The sequence below is a fragment of the Hyperoodon ampullatus genome (assembly GCF_949752795.1).
Source record: "Hyperoodon ampullatus genome assembly, chromosome: 13".
NCBI classification, from domain to species: Eukaryota; Metazoa; Chordata; class Mammalia; order Artiodactyla; family Ziphiidae; genus Hyperoodon; species Hyperoodon ampullatus.
The window spans coordinates 38,773,121-38,794,914 of NC_136926.1; the positions used below are offsets into that span (position 1 = coordinate 38,773,121).

At 40.0% G+C, this 21,794-nt stretch overlaps 1 protein-coding gene across 1 annotated transcript; it reads right to left on the reverse strand.

Moving 5' to 3' along the window:
• Positions 1-19,992: 19,992 nt before the first annotated feature.
• LOC307062117 (proteolipid protein 2-like) lies at positions 19,993-20,403 on the reverse strand (the record flags this gene model as incomplete). The annotated part of the gene is made up of 1 exon (XM_079717624.1): positions 19,993-20,403. The coding sequence occupies one exon, from the start codon at positions 20,401-20,403 to the stop codon at positions 19,993-19,995; it is 411 nt and encodes a 136-aa protein (XP_079573750.1).
• Positions 20,404-21,794: the final 1,391 nt, after the last annotated feature.

A 21,794-nucleotide genomic window follows, 5' to 3' on the forward strand; every position in this document is an offset into this window, starting at 1 on the left:
GTTGCTGCTACTGTGACAATACCCTCGTACCAGCACCAGTAGCGGAAAGCAATTTCAACCAACTTCCTCCGGCGGTGGGTTCGCGGCCGCGGGGCGGAGGAGCCGGAACCCCAGGGTCACCAGGTGCGCCCGGTTCCCCCTCCTCCCCCTCACTGAGGGGATCTCCGCTCTCCAGACCCCGGGCCGGGGGCGACGGCGACCCACAGCCGCTCGGACGCCCAAAGTCGCATCCCACCCGGCAGCCCCTCACGACAGCCGACAGCGCCGTCGCCACCAGCCTCGTCGCTCCGGCGAAGTGCTTCAGCCTAGCGGGCCCCGGCCGCCTTCGCCATGGAGGGCTCCCGGTCCCGAGATGGGCAGGAGGGAGGAGAGAAAGAGAAGCAGGGTGGAGACTCCTCCGGGCAGCAGGGGAGGGAGAAGAGGAAAGGCGAAAGCGAAGGGCGGGCGCGGAGCTGTGCCAGCTGCCGCTGCCGCCGCCGCCGCTCGGGCCCCGGGCCGGGCCCACTCCTCTCTGAGGCGCTGGAGACGGTCTAGCCCTGCATCCCCGGATCCACCTGGCCCGGCCCGACGCACCGATCCGCCTCAGCCAAGAGCTGGTCCCCGCAGGATAGCCTCAGTCTCCCATTTTGTCCCGGCGCTGCCGGGGCTGCTGCTGCGGTGTCCGGCGGGGCAGGGCGAGGTCGGTGCCCGATGGAGACTTGGGAGAGGACGGGCTGGAGAGGGGGCGGTGAGGGAGACGAGAGTCCGGTCCCGGCGGCTGCGGCGCTGTGGCCCGGGCTGGCGAAAGGGCGAGTCGCGCGGCGAGTGCTCGCGGGGGGTGGGGCGAGGGGGGCCGTGAGGGACTAATATGTCCGCCTTCCTGTTCAAACAAACGGAGACCGCCGGCGCCGACTGCGCATGCGGGGCGCGGACATTCGGAAGGGGAACCGGGCCCGCGCCGCGCGCGCGCGCACTCGGACACCTCCGCAGGGCCAGGCTGGGCAGGGCGGGGCGGAAGGCGGGGCGCCCCCGGGGCCTCGCAGGCTGCCTGGGAAGGCTGGCAGCGGGGAGGAGCTGACAGGGCGCGGCGGGCGGCACCGCCCTCGCTCCGGCAAGCGTTGAGCAGCTAAGCCGGCTCGGGAAGCGGCTGTGGGTGTCCACGCCGAGGAGGACCTCTCGCTGCCTCTGGTGGCGTCCTGGCCGCTGCCCCAGCTCTGCTTCCTCTGGGCTGCAGCCATCAGGAGAATTCTAGCGAGAAAGGGTGCTTGTTATTGTTATTTTGGAGATAGTTTTTTTTGTTTTGTTTTGTTTTTTTAAGGCAAGATGCCTTTTCGCCGGCAGGGACCAGCGTTTTAGCGCCAGCGGAGTCTGGTCTTCAGTAGTGCTTCATCGTCGGCCCTCCGTGAACCCCATGTCGTTTAACCCGTCTTTGCTTCCATGGGAAAATTACGAAGCAGTGCAGTACATGACCCTCCTAAAGCGAGCGTGTGTATCAGGGGAGCTTTAAACTATTGACTCCGGAAGATATGGTCAATAGAAGTCAAGCTCAATTTAGTTTAAAAAAATAATAATAATCTCAGGAAACAAATCAATATTTTTTAAGTTATTCATACTAGCTCTCTCACACGATTAACACTCCCACTATAGTTCTCTTCTTGATGTGTAATCCTGCCATTTCGATTTCAAAACATTCAGTGAAACTTAGAATAGTGATTTTACCAGACTAAAGTAGAACATGAAAGTAATGGCCATTTCCTCCTAATTCAATTGCTTCATTGACTGTAGTGTGAGAGAGGGTGAGACGTGTTATCCAATCTGCTGATAAAGTAATGATCGTCACTGCTTTCAGCAGGACATCTACCTTAATTCATTTCTAATCAATCTTCAGTTTTGCTCATAGGTCAAATAAAAGATTGCTAAAAATAGAAAATGTGGATGTTTTACCCCACACTGGAGAATGCTACAGATGAACCAATTGTCTTTTTATAAAAAGCACTGTACAGCATCTGAACAGTCCACCAACTTTCTGTTGTGAGTCAGAGGTTAGGAAAATGTTCTATTGTTTGAAAAATGTGCATTCTGTTTTCACTGTGTTAGATACAAGAAATATTTAGATGTAAAATCCACTGTATAAATCAAGATAGGAAGTAAGTCTTCACAAAAATCGTGTCAAAGACGAGAACTAGACAAAATTCAGGTATTTCATTAAATGCTTTTGCAGTGACTTTTCCTGGCTCCAGTATTTTAAGCCAGTCATGTGAATTAAATTTATTTTTAAGCATAGGGCTTAAAATAAATCTGGCAGTTGCCCTAAAATAAATTTCCTAAACCATGCTTGTCCTTTTTTATTACCATTTTTAGGTAGTCTTAGGAATTTTGTTGTTTCTCAGAGAACTGTGAGCATTATGCTGCTTTCCACTTGGACACTTAAAAAAATGCAGGTATCTAAGACAAGAATTGAGTGGCACTTATAAATGTAAGCGGGACTGAAAGCCCATCTGGCAAAGCTACTAGAAGTATAGGTGTGGCCTATATATTTTACTGATCTACAAGGCTAATCTGATGATGGTAACCCCCCACTATCTTTTACCATAAGATAGCTGGATTCTGTATCAATGTTTTTGTTTTTTAAAAGTCCTCACCTGTAATAGAGTAGAATCATATGATATTAAAGTTCCTTTCCAACTTTAAAATTCTATTGTCTAATTGTTACTAGTCTCTTTAAAAGCATTGTGGATATTTGAAATCACCCTTAAAGTATATACTAGAATCCTAAGTACAATTGCGAACTACTGATACCATGTATAAATATAGTAAGAATATAACATTAATTACACATACTGAGTGCTTACCATGTGTTAGGCACTATTCCATATATAATATCTCATTAAAACTTCAAAAGTACTCTGCTATAGTTATACCTACATTGTAGATGGGGAAACTGAGGTGCAGAAAGATACGTTAGTTGCTCAAGGTCATGACAGACCCACGTCGGAACAGAGGCTGTCTGACTCCAGAATCCCCACTCTTAACTGCTGAGTATGCTAACAATATCCAATCCTAATACAATAACAAGTAGTATTATTTCACAACTGTATTATTTACATCACACAGATTTAAATGATTCCATCTAAAACAGGAAATTATAAAATTTACAATGTGAGCAATATGATTACAGTCCCTAGGGAAAGATGTGAAATGATTTTAGAAAGGTGTGAATAAAAAGGATCTTGGTAGTGTTCAATAACAGTGGCTTGACTAGAGGTTCCCAAACACTGGGTCCAAGAACCAGTGGCCATCCTTGGTGGAGTTGTTCATAAAGGAAGCTGTTCTACTTTAAGACTGTCTTTCAATCTGAAATTCTCTTGACTACTTTTTTAAAAAACTAAATGTATTTTCCTTTAAGAAGCAAGAGTAATAGTAAATGGTACAGTTTTTTTAATGTTTTTCACTTGGAAATTTAAAATTACAAAGTTGGCAACTTAAGCAAATATATAGATTAAATTAGTTGTATGTTAATTTTTCTGGTTTTTAGAATTCAAACATCTGGAAGTGTTTAATTTATATGAGATTCATGCTAGGACCTAATGAAGAGACTGTGGTGCTGAAAGAATTTGAATGAGGCATATTTGGGAGAGATCATGGAAAAAGTAGAAAGATTTGTGTGTAGACTTGTGTATAGTGAAAGACAAGTTGAGCATTTCTTTGCTTTTGGTTATTTCGTAGGAAATTGATTCTGTTTAATGTTAATGGAATTTCTTTCATAAACATTGATGTAGTAGCTAGCCTCAAAGGATGGTCCCCAAAGAACCCTGTCTTCCAGTATTCATGCCCTCCTGGAGTACCCTCCCACACTGAATCTGGTCTGGGGCCTTATGACCTGCTTTAACCAATAAAATGCAGCAAAAATGGCACTGTGCCAGTAACAAGCCTAAACTTTGTGAGTTTGCCTGGCAACTAAGCATTTAGTGCTCTGGGAAGCCCAACTAAACTGAGATCACCATGGTGTGAGGAAACCCAAGCTAACTAAACACAAGAATAAATCAGATGGAGGATGACTGAGGAATCCAGCAAACCTTGAGAACAGAGACTCCAGACTTATGACCCACATCAAGCCATTCCAGCAGTCCCCAGCCATTTGAAACGCCCCAGATGACACCACAGGGAACAGAGACAAGCTAATCCCTCCAAGCACTGCCCACACATCAGAATCATGAACACATAATAAAATGGTTTTTACTTTGAGCTTCTAAATTTTGGGGTAGTTTCTCAACATTAAATAACCAAAATGGTTGGATTTCAGGGAAAAAAATATTCATAGTTAAATGTGTATACAGACATCTATTGAGAGTACCTTTTATACTTGTTTTATATCACCACTATACAAGGAAGTGGTCCACAATGAAGTGTTGTAAAGGAATGACAAATTAACTCATGTTTATTGTCTTTACTTCAACAAACCTTTGTACAAAAGAAATGTAAAAGCTTTTTGATCAAATTAAAGAATGCTTCCAGATTTTAAAAAATATTATAAAGTTACCATATTCCCATATAAACACATTTTCACATATATTTTTATATTTTCTCAATGCATAGTCACATCTATTCTGTCTTAAAAATGTACCAAAAATTCAGGTACACGCTGTAAGTTACATATCAATTGTAATTTGGTGCCATAAATTGCATGTAATTTCAAAAATGCATACCACAACATATATACACTACCAAATTTAAAATAGATAACTAGTGGAAAGCAGCCGCATAGCACAGGGAGATCAGCTCGGTGCTTTGTGACCACTTAGAGGGGTAGGATAGGGAGGGTGGGAGGGAGACACAAGAGGGAGGAGATATGGGGATATATGTATATGTATAGCTGAGTCACTTTGTTATAAAGCAGAAACTAACACACCATTGTAAAGCAATTATACTCCAATAAAGATGTTAAAGAAATTTTTAAAAAATGCATACCACAAATGTGTTAAGAAGGTTATGTGGCTAAGTTCCTACAGAAACTGTAGTTAACATTTCCAAGAAAGTATGATACTTGTTATATTTCATATAACTTTCCAAAAGGGCATTACTTTATTTTATTTTTTTTTTAGTGTGGAACAACTTCACTTGATTCTGAACAACTTTAGTAAACAAAAAGTTGTAAAAATTTAGGTTCAGTTCTGTTTTAAGAGGTTGGTTTTTATATGATGAATATTTACCCTCAAAGTAGTTTATATGTACATATTTTTCTAGATTTGTGAAGTGAATCAGGAAGAATATGTTCCATTACTTAGGAGTGCTCTTGAGATGAGCCAAGCTTTCTTTTTCTTTCCACAAGATATTCAGGCTTGGAAGTCAATGTAGTTTGACATGTTTACATCTACTATAGCCTAGGTGGTGCCTAGGCAGTTGGGGATGTGGCATCTATCAAGATTACCGCAAGGAAAAGTGTAAGACCAGCCATGAGCACAGGGTGCCCTTAAGGGCTTCTCCTGACTCACCCTGGAATGCCTTCCTCTAACATCTGTTTTTTATTTCTTAGAAGCTGCTATTCCATTCAACTGCAAAAATACTTGCATTGACCCTAGAAACAGAATGGAAAAATAGAAGGAAACAGATTTCTGTAAAACAGTTACTTCCCTGCTCTATGTTATTGCCATCTTGGGGACCCTTCTGTTCCCACACTCACAAGCCCAAGCATGTAAATATCTGATGTTACAATTCATTCCAAGGGTGGAGACTGTTAGGTTTGTGGAACCCCTGAGATGGTGCATGCATGACCATAGTAAGAGAGGAAAGCCCAGATCAAGGAGATAATAACAGATGTACATAGTTGGTCACATACTCTTTTTCAGTTTTTGCAAAAGCCTCCTGTCCAAATTTCCCCCTCCCACCCAGCAGCTCCCCACTGAGTCCCAATTGTGTGTTTTCTAGCCCATTGCTTTTTAGGTGCTTACATCTTCCTCTTTAGGGCTGTTACATTGGTGAATTGCCTTTTTTGGCAGTAACAGACTCTCGCTCAATATCTAATTCCCTTTTTTTTTTTCCATAACGACTTTTATCACTCATCTCGGTCTCAACTTTAAGACTTCCATGCCGGGATATGGGGATATATGTATACATATAGCTGATTCACTTTGTTATACAGCAGAAACTAACACAGCACTGTAAAGCAATTATACTCCAATAAAGATGTTTAAAAAAAGAAAAAAGACTTCCATGCCAAACACGTGGAAACAGAAAAATGTGTATCTGACGTTTCACCATTTCCCCCTCTCTTTCATCATTCAAAGACCTCCTGAAATATAACATCTTCCCTAAAATCCCTGTAACTTGAAGAGAGGCACTGATTCCTCATGTTCACCCATCAGCATATAAATATCACCCATATACACTCTATATATTCTTTCTTAATAACCAAGACCCTTTATAAACCTTACCCCTTTTTATTTGCAGACAGTGTTAGTGCTCTGCTAGTTGAATTTATACATATGCTCTTGTTTATGTGTTCTTGTCATTGCTGCTTCATGCATTCCCTAAGGCATAGTCTAGGACTTTTAAAGCAATAATCATGTTTTTCTTCCATTATAAAAATAGTACACGCTTATTTTTAAGATTTTGGGAAATATGGAAAAGTAAGAACAAAATTCACCCATATTCCCACCACTCAATTACAATCACTATTGACAATTTTGTAGGTTTTCTTTTAATCATTATTTGTCCCCTGCAAAGGTTTGTTTGTTTTGTATGCTGTATGTGCAATTCTTATATACTGTTTTTTTTTTCAGCTTACATAATGGTTTGTATAAGCATAATTACCTTAAGCATAACTTTTAATACCTGCATAATATTCCATTCCAGAAATTTACCATAGTTTCTTTAACCATTACTATAAATAATGCTACTATAAACATCCTTCTGCATAAAGTTTTTTCTTTTTTTTGATTTTTTTCCCTTTTTAAAAATTTTTTATTTTATATTGGAGTATAGTTGATAAATGTTTTTTGGATTTTTTTCCCTTTAAAATTTTTTAAAATTTTATATTACAAAGTTTTTTCTTAATTGAGAATTATTTCCTTAGAAATGCTTCTCAGGGACTTCCCTGGTGGCACAGTGGTTAAGAATCTGCCTGCCATTGCCTGGGATATGGGTTTGACCCCTGGTCTGGGAAGATCCCACATGCCGTGGAGCAACTAAGCCAGTGCACCACAACTACTGAGCCTGAGCTCTAGAGCCCATGAGCCACAACTAATGAGCCTGCGTGCCACAACTACTGAAGCCCGCGCACCTAGAGCCCATGCTCTGCAACAAGAGAAGCCACTGCAATGAGAAGCCCGCACACTGCAATGAAGAGTAGTAGCCCCTGCTCGCTGCAACTAGAGAAAGCCCACCCGCAGCAATGAAGACCCAACGCAGCCAAAACAAAACAAAAAAAGAAATGGTTCTTAGAAATGGGCCAAAGCATTTTAAACACTTTTGATAATTTGGCCAAATTGTTTTTCAAATAGCAATGCAAGTTTACACTCCAGCTATTTATGTTTATGTCCCTTTTTTTTTTTTTTGCGGTACGCGGGCCTCTCACTGTTGTGGCCTCTCCCTTTGCGGACCACAGGCTCCGGACGCGCAGGCTCAGCCGCCATGGCTCACACGCCTAGCCGCTCCGCAGCATGTGGGATCTTCCCGGACCGGGGCACGAACCCGTGTCCCCCGCATCAGCAGGCGGACTCTCAACCACTGCGCCACCAGGGAAGCCCTATGTCCCTTTTTATCATCCTCTCCCTGGCACTGGATGTGTCGTTATTAACATCTTAGCTCATTGTTGTATTAATTTGCATATCTTTGATTACTACAAGGTTGAATACTTTGCCATGTGTTGTTAATTAGTTGTTTTTCTTTTTCTATGAATTAATTTATGATTTGTGCCTATTCATCAATGGGGCCTTAGGATTTTTCTTACTGATTTTTATGAGCATAAATATGAATATATATGTATGTATGTGTATATATGTAGGTATGCATATATGTCTTAAGGATACTAACTTTTATTTTAGAATTGAAAAATTTTACCAATTTATTGTTTATTTAAACATTTTGAGTGTATTTTGTCAATTAAAATATATACTTTAAAAATTTCTGTCAAGGGCTTCCCTGGTGGCGCAGTGGTTGAGAGTCTGCGTGTCGAAGCAGGGGACATGGGTTCGTACCCCGGTCCGGGAAGATGCCACATGCCACGGAGCGGCTGGGCCCGTGAGCCATGGCCGCTGAGCCTGCGCGTCCGGAGCCTGTGCTCCGCAACGGGAGAGGCCACAACAGTGAGAGGCCCGCATACCGCAAAAAAAAAAAAAAAAAATTCTGTCAAATCCATATTTTAAAGGAATTTATTTTATCATTTTTAATTTAGAAAGTCCTCCCACCTTCCAAAAGTTTGATATATATTTCTATTTTCTTTTGTCTCTTTTCCCCACCCTCACCATGGCTTGCTTTCTGTATATTTTTTTTAATTCCAACTAAAATTCATTTTGATATACTGAATAAGGTGAGAATCTAATTGTATTTTTTCAAATCGCTGAACAATTCTGTCCACAACGTTTATTAAATTAACTTGTCTTTCCTTATTATGTTACTCTCACTATCATACATTAATTATAATATCTAACTATACTTATTCCCAAACTATTGTATTTCATTGTGGATATATTAAGTCTACCGGCATAATAATATAACTATAGTTAATGTGGTGTGTTTTAATAGCCCAGAAAAGCTATTCCTCCTTTGCTACTTTTCTTTTAAAATAATTTCCTAAGCTATTTTAACCAGTTATTCTTACATATGAGTTTCAGAATAACTTTTCAAGTGCCTCCTCACTCTATACTCCATTCAATTATTATTTTAACTGAAAATATTTTAAATTTATAACAACTTAGAAAGAATACTTTATGATATTCCATCTTCCAGTTCAAAAATCAGTAACTTTTATTTATTCAAAAAATTTTAAAATGTTTCTTGACAATGTTTTATAGATTTTATCACCTAAGCAACACATATTTCTCACTGGGATTATTTCTGGGTATTCTAAAATGTTGGTTGCTGTCCTGAACAGGACCTTTTTCTGATTATTTCATGATTATTGATATAAAGGAGCATTATTGAATTTGATATATTTAGTGTCTTTTACCAAGCCATTTTGCTGAACTGCTATTGGGTCTATAAAATTTTCTTAATTGTTTTGAAACTCTTAAATATATATTGATAACTACCAAATTTCAGTGAGTGTATGACATAACCAATTGTAAGATACATAATTATTTTACATGCTACCAAAAGGAGGGGACATTGATAAACTGTGACAAACCACTAATTCTGAGATGTATCTCAATTTTGGAGAGATTAAAATGTGAAAAAGAGCAAATCATAGATTTGATAAATTATCATAGATTTCTAAATAATGATGATTGGGTTTCTTTCTCACCAGTAATCATATCTCACATCTATTTCAGGTCTCATTGTCTTGGCCACAGCAATAGAGGTAGATGACAGGTATCATTGTCCTTCACCAGTTTTCCACAGAGATAATTCATCTTTAAGCATGATGTTAATTTTGATTAAAATAAATATTCTTTATCATTTTATGACAGTATCTTTCCATTCACCACATCAGTCAAATACTAATTTTATATCTTCTACGATGTGCTTTTATTTACTTATCATTTTTCTTAAATTGTGTCACTTTTAAAATGTAACTTTAAAAGTAAATTAATTTAAGCTTAAGAAGGAAATCTTGCATCATTATAGAATATGGAAAACCAAAAACAAACAACCAAAAAAACAACAAAAAAGAAGATGGAGAAACAGAATCACTTCCCATAAATGGAAGGTAACCATAAAATTAAAAAAAAAAACAAAACACAAAACAGGGCTTTCCTGGTGGCACAGTGGTTGGGAGTCCGCCTGCCGATGCGGGGGACACGGGTTCGTGCCCCGGTATGGGAGGATCCCGCATGTCATGGAGCGGCTGGGCCCGTGAGCCGTGGCCGCTGGGCCTGCGCGTCCGGAGCCTGTGCTCCGCAACAGCAGAGGCCACGGCAGTGAGAGGCCCGCGTGCCACAAGAAAAAAAAAAAAAAAAAAAACAATGTTATATTCTGTTTACTTACTGTTGCTTGCTTAAGGCTCTGAGCCTAATGCCAACTCTTTTTTATTTAAAAAAAAAAAAAGGATATTAGCAAGTGTTAAAGATACATGCAAAACTGAAACTTTCTCCTGGAAGTACAGTAAGTCTCCTACATACGAACGAGTTCCATTCTGAGAGCACGTTTGTAAGTCCAACAAAGTTAGCCTAGGAAGCCAACAAACACAATCAGCTATATCATAATGTACTGTAATAGGTTTATTATACTTTTCACACAAATAATACATAAAAAGCAAGCAAACACAGAACAAAGAAAACTTTTTTTTTTTTTTTTTTTTTTTTTTTGCGGTACGCGGGCCTGTCACTGCTGTGGCCTCTCCCACTGCGGAGCACAGGCTCCGGATGCGCAGGCCCAGCAGCCATGGCTCACGGGCCCAGCTGCTCCGCGGCATGTGGGACCCTCCCAAACCAGGGCATGAACCCATGTCCCCTGCATCGGCAGGCGGACTCCCAACCACTGTGCCACTGGGGAAGCCCCAAAGAAAACTTTTTAAAAAACATTTATTTATTTGGTTGCACCAGGCGAGCTCCTTAGTTGTGGCCTGCAAACTCTTAGTTGTGGCATGCGTGTGGGATCTATTTCCCTCACCAGGGATCGAACCGGCTCCCCCTGCATTGGGAGCGCTGAGTCTTACCCACTGCGCCACCAGAGAAGTCTCTAAAAAAACATTTTTAATCTTACAGTACAGTACCTTGAAAAGTAGAGTAGTACAGTACAACAGCTGACATACAGAGGCTGACATCAAGTGAACAGGTAAGAAGAGTTACAGACTGGAGGAGGGAGAGGAGATGGGAGATGGTAGAGCTGATGGATCGCCAACAATAGGAGATGGAGGGCAAGCTGCAATTTCACTCACGCCTGACCTTGATGGCACAGGTTCTGGTTCCTTGCTGGAACCAGATGCATGTTCGCATCTTTGAAAGTTCGCAACTTGAAGGTTCGTATGTAGGGTACTTACTGTAATCAGATTACAAAGAGAATTGAAATAGAGTAATTGTTCTCACTATAGTTAAAACCATGTCTGAGTTGCATGTGAAATCGTCTATCCAATCTGTTTTTTCTTTTCTTTTTTTTTGGCTGCATTTGGTCTTCATTGCTGTGTGAGGGCTTTCTTCTAGTTGCCGCAATCAGCGGCTGCTCTTCGTGGCAGTGTGCAGGCTTCTCTTGTTGCAGAGCACAGGCTCTAGGCGCATGGGCTTCAGTAGTTGTGGCTTGTGGGCTCTAGAGCGCAGGCTCAGTAGCTGTGGAGCACGGGCTTAATTGCTCCGTGGCATGTGGGATCTTCCTGGACCAGGACTCGAACCCTTTTCCCCTGCATTGGCAGGTGGATTCTTAACCACTGTGCCACCAGGGAAGCCCTCCAATCTGTTTCTGAAACTTTGTTAGGAATGTGTTTCATATTTTATCAAATGCTTTTTTGGTGTATGTTGAGGTTACTTTATATCTTTTGTTTTACTTAAGCTAATGATTGATATATATATTGTGTAAATAAGTTTCTAATATTGTGTTACCCTGTAGCATAACCCTGGAGGTAAACACACACACACACACACACACACACACACACTCATTCTAATATATAGTTGAATCCTATTTTCTAATAGTTTATTTAGGATTTTTCCATTTGTATTTATAACTGTATTGCCAAGGTTTTAGGGATTTCATTAGGGTTGTTGCAGGACGAAGAAACCAACTTGAGCCAATTTAGGCAAGAGCAGAAAGTCTAGCTGGGAGTCAAGAGACACTGAAACCAGAGTTAAGAAGCTCTGATGAACCATTGATACTCCCTCAGACTTTCCAGGCCTAAATGATTCTCATCTCTGCTTCTTGATGGTTTACTTTATTCTTTCTCTATGTCCATGAACTGATTTCTTCCTACTTCTCCCTGCACATAAGCCAAATATAGCAACTTCTGCATCATACACTTAATTACAGTGAATTTAAGTACTAAGAGAGGATAAGTATCTCTTGTTCCAATCCATATTCTGTAAATTTTACATAATTAATTTTTGAACAGTTAATATATACTCTGACATATAAATCCAACAGATACAATGTGGTATTCAATGAAAAGTAATTCTTCCTCTCACCTCTGTCCATAAGCCACTTATTCCTTAACACAAAAGGCAATGGCTGTTCAGTTTCTTATATTCTTTCGGTAAGTATGCAATCATCCACATTTGTTACATAGACTTTTCTCAACCATGCTTTTTCTTCCCCTATCTTAACAATATATCTTGAAGATTGTTCTGTATCAGTAAATATAGAACTGTCTCATTCTTTTTAACACCTACCAAGTAGTTCACTTTTTGCATGCATAGCAATTTATTTAACCAATACCCTACTAATGGACATCTTAGTTGGTTCCAATCTTTTCCTGTTATAAACAATGCTGCAATGAATAGATTTGTGCTTAAGTCCCTCCTGAGTTATTTATTTTGATTCTTTTCTTTGTTAAGTGGTTCTTCATTCAATAATTTTTTTATAGGAAATGCTCATAGGAAAATTGTTTTCATTCTTTCTTTTTAAAAAATTTCTACTTACTCAATGTCTTTGCTTTCTATAATTTTCTATATAAACTTCAGGCTATTTTTCCTTTTGTTTCTGCAGTGATTTCGATTTTGGAATAAAGAATTCTTGTTGTTAGTATACTAATAGTTACCTTTAAACACAATGTTAAATATACATTCTTATGACTATAAATTTAAGAATAAAACTATAACTTTTGAAAACTTTCTTTTAAAATGAGAAATAGAAATGGGCACATTTTCTGCCCAACTTTACCTTTCTCTCTTCTTTAAAAAAAAAAAAAAAAAAACACTATAGGGGGCTTCCCTGGTGGCGCAGTGGTTGAGGGTCCGCCTGCCGATGCAGGGGACACGGGTTCATGCCCCGGTCCGGGAGGATCCCACATGCCACGGAGAGGCTGGGCCCGTGAGCCATGGCCGCTGAGCCTGCGCGTCCGGAGCCTGTGCTCCACAAGAGGAGAGGCCACAGCAGTGAGAGGCCCGCGTACCACAAAAAACAAACAAACAAACAAACAAACAAACACTATAGGGGGCTTCCCTGGTGGCGCAGTGGTTGAGAGTCCGCCTGCTGATGCAGGGGACACGGGTTCGTGCCCCGGTCCGGGAGGATCCCACATGCCGCGGAGTGGCTGGGCCCGTGAGCCATGGCCGCTGAGCCTGCGCGTCCGAAGCCTGTGCTCCGCAACGGGAGAGGCCACAACAGTGAGAGGCCCGCGTACCGCAAAAAAAAAAAAAACACAAAAACCTATAATCTTTTCTTTCAAGTTTTACAATATTATCTTCAGGTTTGTAACTAAATTATAACTAACATTTAGATTTACTTCTGTATTTTTAACTTCCATATTTGCTTCCAGTCCTTGTAGAGAATTTGTTTTCTTGCACTTTAATTTTTACTCATTTTTGAGTGGTCTAAAGTAAAACCTTAAATTATTTTATTTTTTTCTTCCAGTTCTATTGACATGAAGTTGACATATAGCACTGTATAAGTTTATCTGTATAACTACAGATAATGATTAGATTTATGTACATCATGAAATGATGACCACAATAAGTTAGGAGAACACAGGTCATCTCATATAGATACAAAGTTAAAGACACAGAAAAAAATTTTTTTTTCTCGTGAACTCTTAGGATTTACTCTCTTAACAACTTTTTTTTTTGATGTGGACCATTTTTAAAGTCTTTATTGAATTTGTTACAATATTACATCTGTTTTATGTTTTGGTTTTTTAGCCAGGAGGCAGGTGGGATCTTAATTCCCCGACCAGGGATTGAACCTGCACCTCCCACATTGGAAGGCGAAGTTTTAACCACTGGGCCACCAGGGAAGTCCCAAATATTTATTTATTTATTTATTTGGCTGTGCCAGGTCTTAGTTGCCACACTTGGGATCTTCGCTGCCGCGTGTGGGATCTTTTTTTTAGTTGCGGCTTGCAAACTCTTAGTTGCGGCATGTGGGATCTAGTTCCCTGACCAGGAATCTAACCCAGGGCCCTTGCATTAGGAGTGCAGAGTCTTAGCCACCGGACTACCAGGGAAATCCCAACAACTTTCAAATATAACATACAGCAGTGTTAATTATATTTATAATGTTGCACATTACATCCCTAGTACTTATTATCTTATAACTGGAAATGTGTACCTTTTGAATGACTTCATCCAGTTCCCACCTGCCTCACCCCCTGCCTCTGGTAACAACAAATCTGATCTCTTTTTCTATGAGTTAGTTGGTTGGTTGGTTGATTTTTGAAGTATAATTGACCTACAACACTGTTAGTTTACGTTACAGAACATAGTGATTCAATATTTCTATTCATTTCAAACTGATCACCATGATAAATCTAGTTATAATATGACACCATACAAAGATATTACATAGTTATTGACTATATTCCCCTCACTGTCTGTTTCATACCTGTGACACGTTTAAAACTTTAAATAATTTTAAAATGAAGAATATTTAGGTGAGATCTAGCACATCTTTAAGCGTGTCTGTTGTCTTCACACATCTATGACAACATGGATAGATACAGTTTTTTGGTTCGTAAATCTTTGCCCTAAAATTCTTTAAGTGTGCTCCAGTATCTTTTTTTAGACTTAGTGCTGCTGAAGAAAACTAAAAGACCAACCCGTGTTTTGCTACTTTATAGTCAATATTTTCTTGCTTAACTCTTGCAGGATTCTTTGTGTATTTCTGAAATTCAAAAACTTCACTGGGATAATCCCAGGGGTGGATCTGTTATCATAAATTTTTTCTGGAAGAGGGAACTTCTGAAAAGACTAAGGTCTTCCTTCACCTCACTGAAATTTTCTTATATATTAGTTTATTGCATATGCTTCATTTATCTCATCTTCTTTTGGAACATCTATTATCAATACCTAGGATCTCATCTTTGTCTTCCTTATCTCTATTTCTCTTTGTTCTTTTCTTCTACATTCTGGGAAAGCTTCTCAAGTTTGTCTTCTGAAACACTGATTTGATTTGCTGCCCTGAAGAGTCGGCTATATATGACCTCCAGAATGGATTTTATTTGAGTTACTGCATTTTAAAATCTTGGTTTCCTTAAAGACTTTTCTACCGTGTTTTCTTTTCACCTTAGTCTGTTTTCATTTCAATTTAGACTGCTCTTTCTTTTTTAATACCCTATTCGTATTTCATAGGCATGGGTTTTTTTTTAAAAAAACATATAACTTAGATCTAGTAAAATGCACAAATCTTAAGTGTACAAGTCAGTGGAGTTTTATATATGTATACAACTGTGTGAACACCACCAAATCTATTATAGAACACTTTTAACACTCCCAAATAGTTCCTCATTTCCCCTCCCTATAAACACCTCAGCAAGGTTAATCTATATTCTGATTCCTATCACCATAGATTAGTTCTTCATGTTTTAGAATTTCATAGAAATGAAACAATATACTATATAGTTTCTTGTGTGACTGACTTGTTCTTTTTATAGATTTGGGAGCATTTTTTTTTTTTTTTTTTTTTTGCAGTACACAGGCCTCGCACTGTTGAGGCCTTTCCTGTTGCGGAGCACAGGCTCTGGACGTGCAGGCTCAACGGCCATGGCTAATGGGCCCAGCCGCTCTGCGACATGTGGGATCTTCCCAGACCAGGGCACGAACCCGTGTCCCCTGCATCGGCAGGCGGACTCTCAACCACTGCGCCACCAGGGAAGCCCTTGGGAGCATTTTTTAATTGTAGTAAACATATATATATATAACTTAAAATTTACCACTTTAACCATTTTTAAGTGTACAGAAAAGTGGTATTAAATATACTCACATTGTTGTACAACCATCACCACCAACCATCTCCAGAACTTCCCAGCTTCTCAAACTGAAATCCTGTAACCACTAAACACCAGCTTCCCATACCCCCTTCCCCCAGCCCCTGGCAACAACTATTCTACTTTTCATCTCTATGAATTTGGTACTATTCATAGTACTCTATGAATGAGGTACTATTTCAGGTACCTCAAGTAAGTGGAATCATCTTTTTGCGTCTAGCTTATTTCACTTAGCATAACATCTTCAAGTTCATCCATCATGTAGCACGTGTAAGAATTTCCTTCCTTCTTAAGGCTAAATAGTATTCCATTGTACGCAAATACTTTTTGTTCATTTATTCATCCATTGATGGACATGTAGATTTTTAAAAAACGGTCTTCCTAAAATTTCTTCCTGTTCCTGCAGTAAATCAGTATTCGATTAAGACTTTGAAAAAAGTTCTTAAGAGATTATTTTCCTTGTCTTATACTGCAGAAATTTATTCCATAGTTCTCATTCCCCACTTCCCCACCCCCATTTTCTCAACTTTGAATTGGAAGAAAAATATCTAGGCCCAGAATTTGAAAACAGATTAGATGCAGTGTTGTTATTTTGTTTCCTTATCATATAGCTTAGGTATTGATGGATTCTGCTTCTCTAATATTCTGTGATTTGATATGCACAGGCCTTATTCTAGTTTTTTTCCTGCTTAGCAAGCATTCTTTTGTATAGTTCTTTTGAAATGAAGTAGAATCACTTCTCCATACTCTATTAGAAAGAGGATGTTTAACCTAGAGAATTTAACTGTATTTACTCTTCCTTAAGGACAACTTTACCCCTCCCCACAGCTTTTACTGTTTTTAGGGTTCCTCTACCTCTACCTGAAATTCTTCTTTTTTCCATAATTGGTCAATTAAATTTGGGGGGTTTTCCTAATTTTTTTTCTTCCAGCATTATTGAGATATAGTTGACATACAGCACTCTATAAGACTCAGGTATTACATCACCTGAAATTCTTTACCTTTGTGAAGAATACCTATCCCAAGGTCTCCACTCCCTTTATCCTAAGCCTTATTGTGTACTGGGAATTGTAGAAACTGAATTGGTTAAGAGGCGCTGTTAATGACAGGAAGGGGCACCCTGACCATTCAGACATCTGTTTCCACACAATGAAGGCCATGGCTACCTAGATTTCTCATTAGTGAAGCTCTGTGTTCCCGAACTATGGGCAGTCAGTGAAGGGAATCTAGGGGAGCCATGAGGCAGAGTCCCTTCTACCTAATTTACAGCTTTCCAGATTCAAAGGATGCTGTATGGGGAATTTCCTGTCGGTCCAGTGGTTAGGACTTCACGCTTTCACTGCTGAGGACACGGGTTTGATCCTTTGTCAGGAAACTAAGATGCCGTAAGTGCGTGGGGTGGCCAAACCAAAAAAAAATTGCTGTATGCCTCAGATATCAATTCTGTTTCTTAGTTTGGCACTAGTGAAAATTTAGTAATAGAAATACTTTCAGCATTCTCCTTTATGATTGACTTTTATCCTTTATTTCAAGAGTGATTGTGAATTTTCATCTTTTTGTATTACTTTGTGAATATTTAATGGAAGGCTGGGAGATGAACAATTAAATGCTGTTGTTACTCAGCCATCCCTAAAGTGTGGGTCCAAGGTTGTTTAACTTACTTTATATAATCCCCATGTTATAAGACACCCAAGGAAGTCTCTTTCCCACTAGCTTGATACCTTAAATGTAAGTATTAAAGTAATGTCTTTGTGTTAAGTACTTGCCATTCTCAGGAGCCTCATAAAAAGCAAATATTCTCCAAAGGGGTGAAACAGGTCAGTATCACCTTGGTTTGATAGCTTTAAGTCATCAAGCAACACTGGTTTACTCTGGCAATGAGGGAGTAAGGCACACAAACTGGTAACAGCCCATGTTGCGTTTTCCAGTATTCAGACAAGCACTTTAAATCAGAAGAGCAGAAACACTTTTACTGCTTTGAACTTCCCATAGTACCCCAGGCAATCCCAGAAAAGGCCTCAGTACTTCATATCTAGAATATCTCAGCTGTTTTACAAGCATCGATGAGAAGAATTGGAAAGCATCATCACAGACAGCTACTGCTGATCAACCCAGGCTCTTTACTGTAAACTAGTGGCTTCCTATTTTTGTTTTTATTTTTTTTTACCAATGCAAATACTAGCTGTTATGACATCTTACAACACTGTCCAATAAGAACAACAGATAAAAGTGGGCTGCTGCAATTGAAGCAGGGAGGAGTACCAGGGCATCCACCCTCTCCCCACTACTTTTGGTGGGGAAAGGGCTCCATGGAATGCCTACAGCTCTGAATAACATAATTTCTAAATCACTATCCTAGACATCACTAAAGGGTGTTTGTCCAAACTACCCACAAAAGAAGAGTATGAGAAAGGGCATCAAGACATCTCGGCATAACTAGAATGCCTGAGTTCTGACTTCGTGTGTTATTTTAAGAATACACTTGATTGGTGTTGTCTATACTTAGCACTCTTACCCCCTTCTATTCTAGGCAACTACTGAGGGAGTTCCATTGGACCGTGTGATCACCAAGACCTTACTCTTCCTTATATTCATTTTACATATCTTTACAAACATCCTTAAAATTTTTTTTCTTACATCTAATATCAGAATGTGACTTCCACTTCCGACCAAGTTAGAGTACATCCACTGTGGCGCATCTCTCCTGCTGATTACAGTGAAAACTATGGACAAAATACACAAAAATCGGGCTTCCCTGGTGGCGCAGTGGTTGAGAATCTGCCTGCCAATGCAGGGGACATGGGTTCGAGCTCTGGTCTGGGAAGATCCCACATGCCGCGAGCAACTAGGCCCGTGAGCCACAATTACTGAGCCTGCGCATCCGGAGCCTGTGCTCCGCAACAAGAGAGGCCGCGATAGTGAGAGGCCCACGCACCGCGAAGAAGAGTGGCGCCCACTTGCCGCAACTAGAGAAAGCCCTCGCACAGAAACGAAGACCCAACACAGCCATAAATAAATAAATAAATAAATAAATAAAAATTTAAAAAATAACACAAAAATCTAAGAACTCTCAAAAGTAAATGAAATCAGGTGGATTGTGGACTGGAGTCAAAACTTGAAGGAGCAATTCATTTGAGAATGAGTTTTCTATTTTTTCCCCTCTTTTCTCCTGTGGCTTTGCCCCAAGTGCAGAACTGTTTGCCAGCAGTGATACAAGGACTCTAAAACTCTAAAAGAAACCTTGCCTTTTTGCACAGAAGAACTGGGAAAGAGGGCCTCTGTGGGGCAGAGAGTGTAGGAGGAATCCTGGCGAGAAGTGAGTTGGAGAAGAGGATATCTCAAAATTGTGTAAGAAACTAGACAGGTCCCTAACTTACCCTTGAGCTGCATATGCATGGGACAGACCCAAAGCAGCCTAGCAAAACTTTGAGAATTGAATTACTATTTAAATCACGAACCAGGTCTCAGACTAACCTCTTAGAGATGTATGTGGTTGAACAGACCCAAAGCAGCATCAGCAAGGTTAGGAAACTGAACTGAGATTGGAACCACTGTCCACAGAAAGGGATTTTTTGGTTGCTGTTCTAACAATCCATTTATTATTTATGTATTCCTCCATAGAAACACCCCCCACACTGAAGAGGTTATTTGGAGCAAGTCACAACCTGGGGCCTGGAGTCTGAAATCTGAGGTACCCTCCTCCCTCATTTTGTGGCATTAGGTGGGGACATAGACCAGACAGAACTGGCATCTCTTTTTTATATTGCATAAAGGAAGGGGACCTAGGCACACTCTGGAGAGGTGATTGGCAGGCTGGAAGATAAATTCTCTGAATAGCAGCACTTTTACTTCAATACAGGGCTGGGAGTTGGCTGGGAGTGCTGTAGGGACGGGGGGAGGAGTTAATTCGATGGAGGAGTTATTTGCAGGTTACAGAGAGAAATGAAGGGAGTACACTGACACAGGGCCAGGGTATCAGCAGGGTCAGTAGGTGCTGCTGTATGTCTTTATTATCTCAAGAGGAAAGTGACAAAGGCATCATAGCCAAAGAGGCCTGTAGCAATTAGGCCCAGTGCCCCTGCAATGATCCTGGAGCGGTTTCCTCTCTCAACAAGGACAACAATGGAGGTGATCAGGTAGAGGATGGCCGCTATGAGGGCTTGGAAGAAATCACTCCAAGGCCAGTGAATGAATTGTATCTTGGTGTGCAGGTCACACATGTAGATGACAAAGAAGATAGAAGCAAAGATCAATTCAATCACAGACAGAGAGGAATATCCTGCTGTTGAGGCACTGAAGAGGGTCAGAATCACCAGGCACAATATAATCTCAGCAAACAGGAGACTTCCCTTTAGGGTGCACAAGAAGTTGGTGCAGGTGGTCCAGCAGTGGGGGGCAGATGTGTGCTGGGAATCTGCCATGGTGGGGCTGGAGTCCCTGGGGGCAGGGAGGATCTGCTTGCAGGTTCGAGGCTGGTGCACACCCAGCTGTCTTTCTGGATCAAAGTGATTTTAAAAATTTGTAGGTTAAAGCTAACTGGTTCTATCCCCTGCTAAAATAGTAATAATGATAATAATGATAATAATAATGAATAACATCCTTTAGAGAATTTTAACAGGATTCATATCTACACAATTTAATATTCAAAAAGTCCAGCATATAATCCAAAATTACTTGATAAGCAAAGGGCCAGGAAAATGTGACCAATTCTCAAAGGAAAAGAAAAATCAACAGATGCCAACCCCAAGGTAACACATATGCTGAAATTATAAGAGAAAGACTTTAAAGCAGATACTATAATAAGCTCCATGAGGCAAAGGTAAACACACATGAAATAAAATGAATGGAAAGATAGGAGGTCTTAGCAAAGAAAATAAATTATAAAAAATGAACAAAATAGTATTAAAATATACATTCTCTGAAATTTAAAATTTACTAATGAACTTAATAGCAGAATGAAGATGACATGGGGAAGAGTCAGTGAACTTGAAGACATATTAACAGAAATTCTCCAATCTGAAAAGCAAAGAGAAAAAAGATTAGAAAAACTGAATAGAACTTGAAGGAGCCATGGGACTATATCAGAAGTCTAACGTTTGTAACAGTTGAGTCCTATAAAGAAAATTGGTGCAGAAAAATATATTTGAGGAAACAATGGCTGAAAACTTCCCAAAATTGGTGAAAGACATTAACTTGCAGATTCAAGAAATTCACAGAACATAAAACAGAATAGACTCAAAGAAAACCACACCCAGACACATTATAATCAAACTACTGAAAACTAAATGTAAAGAAAAAATCTTAAAAGCAGCTAAGGAAAAATGACACAACATATATAGTAGAACAAAGATGTTAATAATGATGGACTTCGCCAGCCGCATAGCACAGGGAGATCAGCTTGGTGCTTTGTGACCACCTAGAAGGGTGGGATAGGGAGGGTGGGAGGGAGACGCAAGAGGGAGGAGATATGAGAATATATGTATACATATAGCTGATTCACTTTGTTATACAGTAGAAACTAACACAACGTTGTAAAGCAATTATACTCCAATAAAGATGTTAAAAAATAAAAAGATGGACTTCTCATTGGAACCCATGGAAGCCAGAAGACAGTAGAACATCTTCAAAATGATAGGAAAAAACTTTCGACCAAGCATTCTAAATCCAATGAAAGTATCCTCTAGGAGTGAAAGAGAAATAAAGATATTCTCAGATGAAGGTAAACTAAGAGACCATACAGCCAACTAAAAGAAATGCTAAAGCAAATTCTTCAAACTGAGGGGAAATAATACCAGATGAAACCTGGAACTTC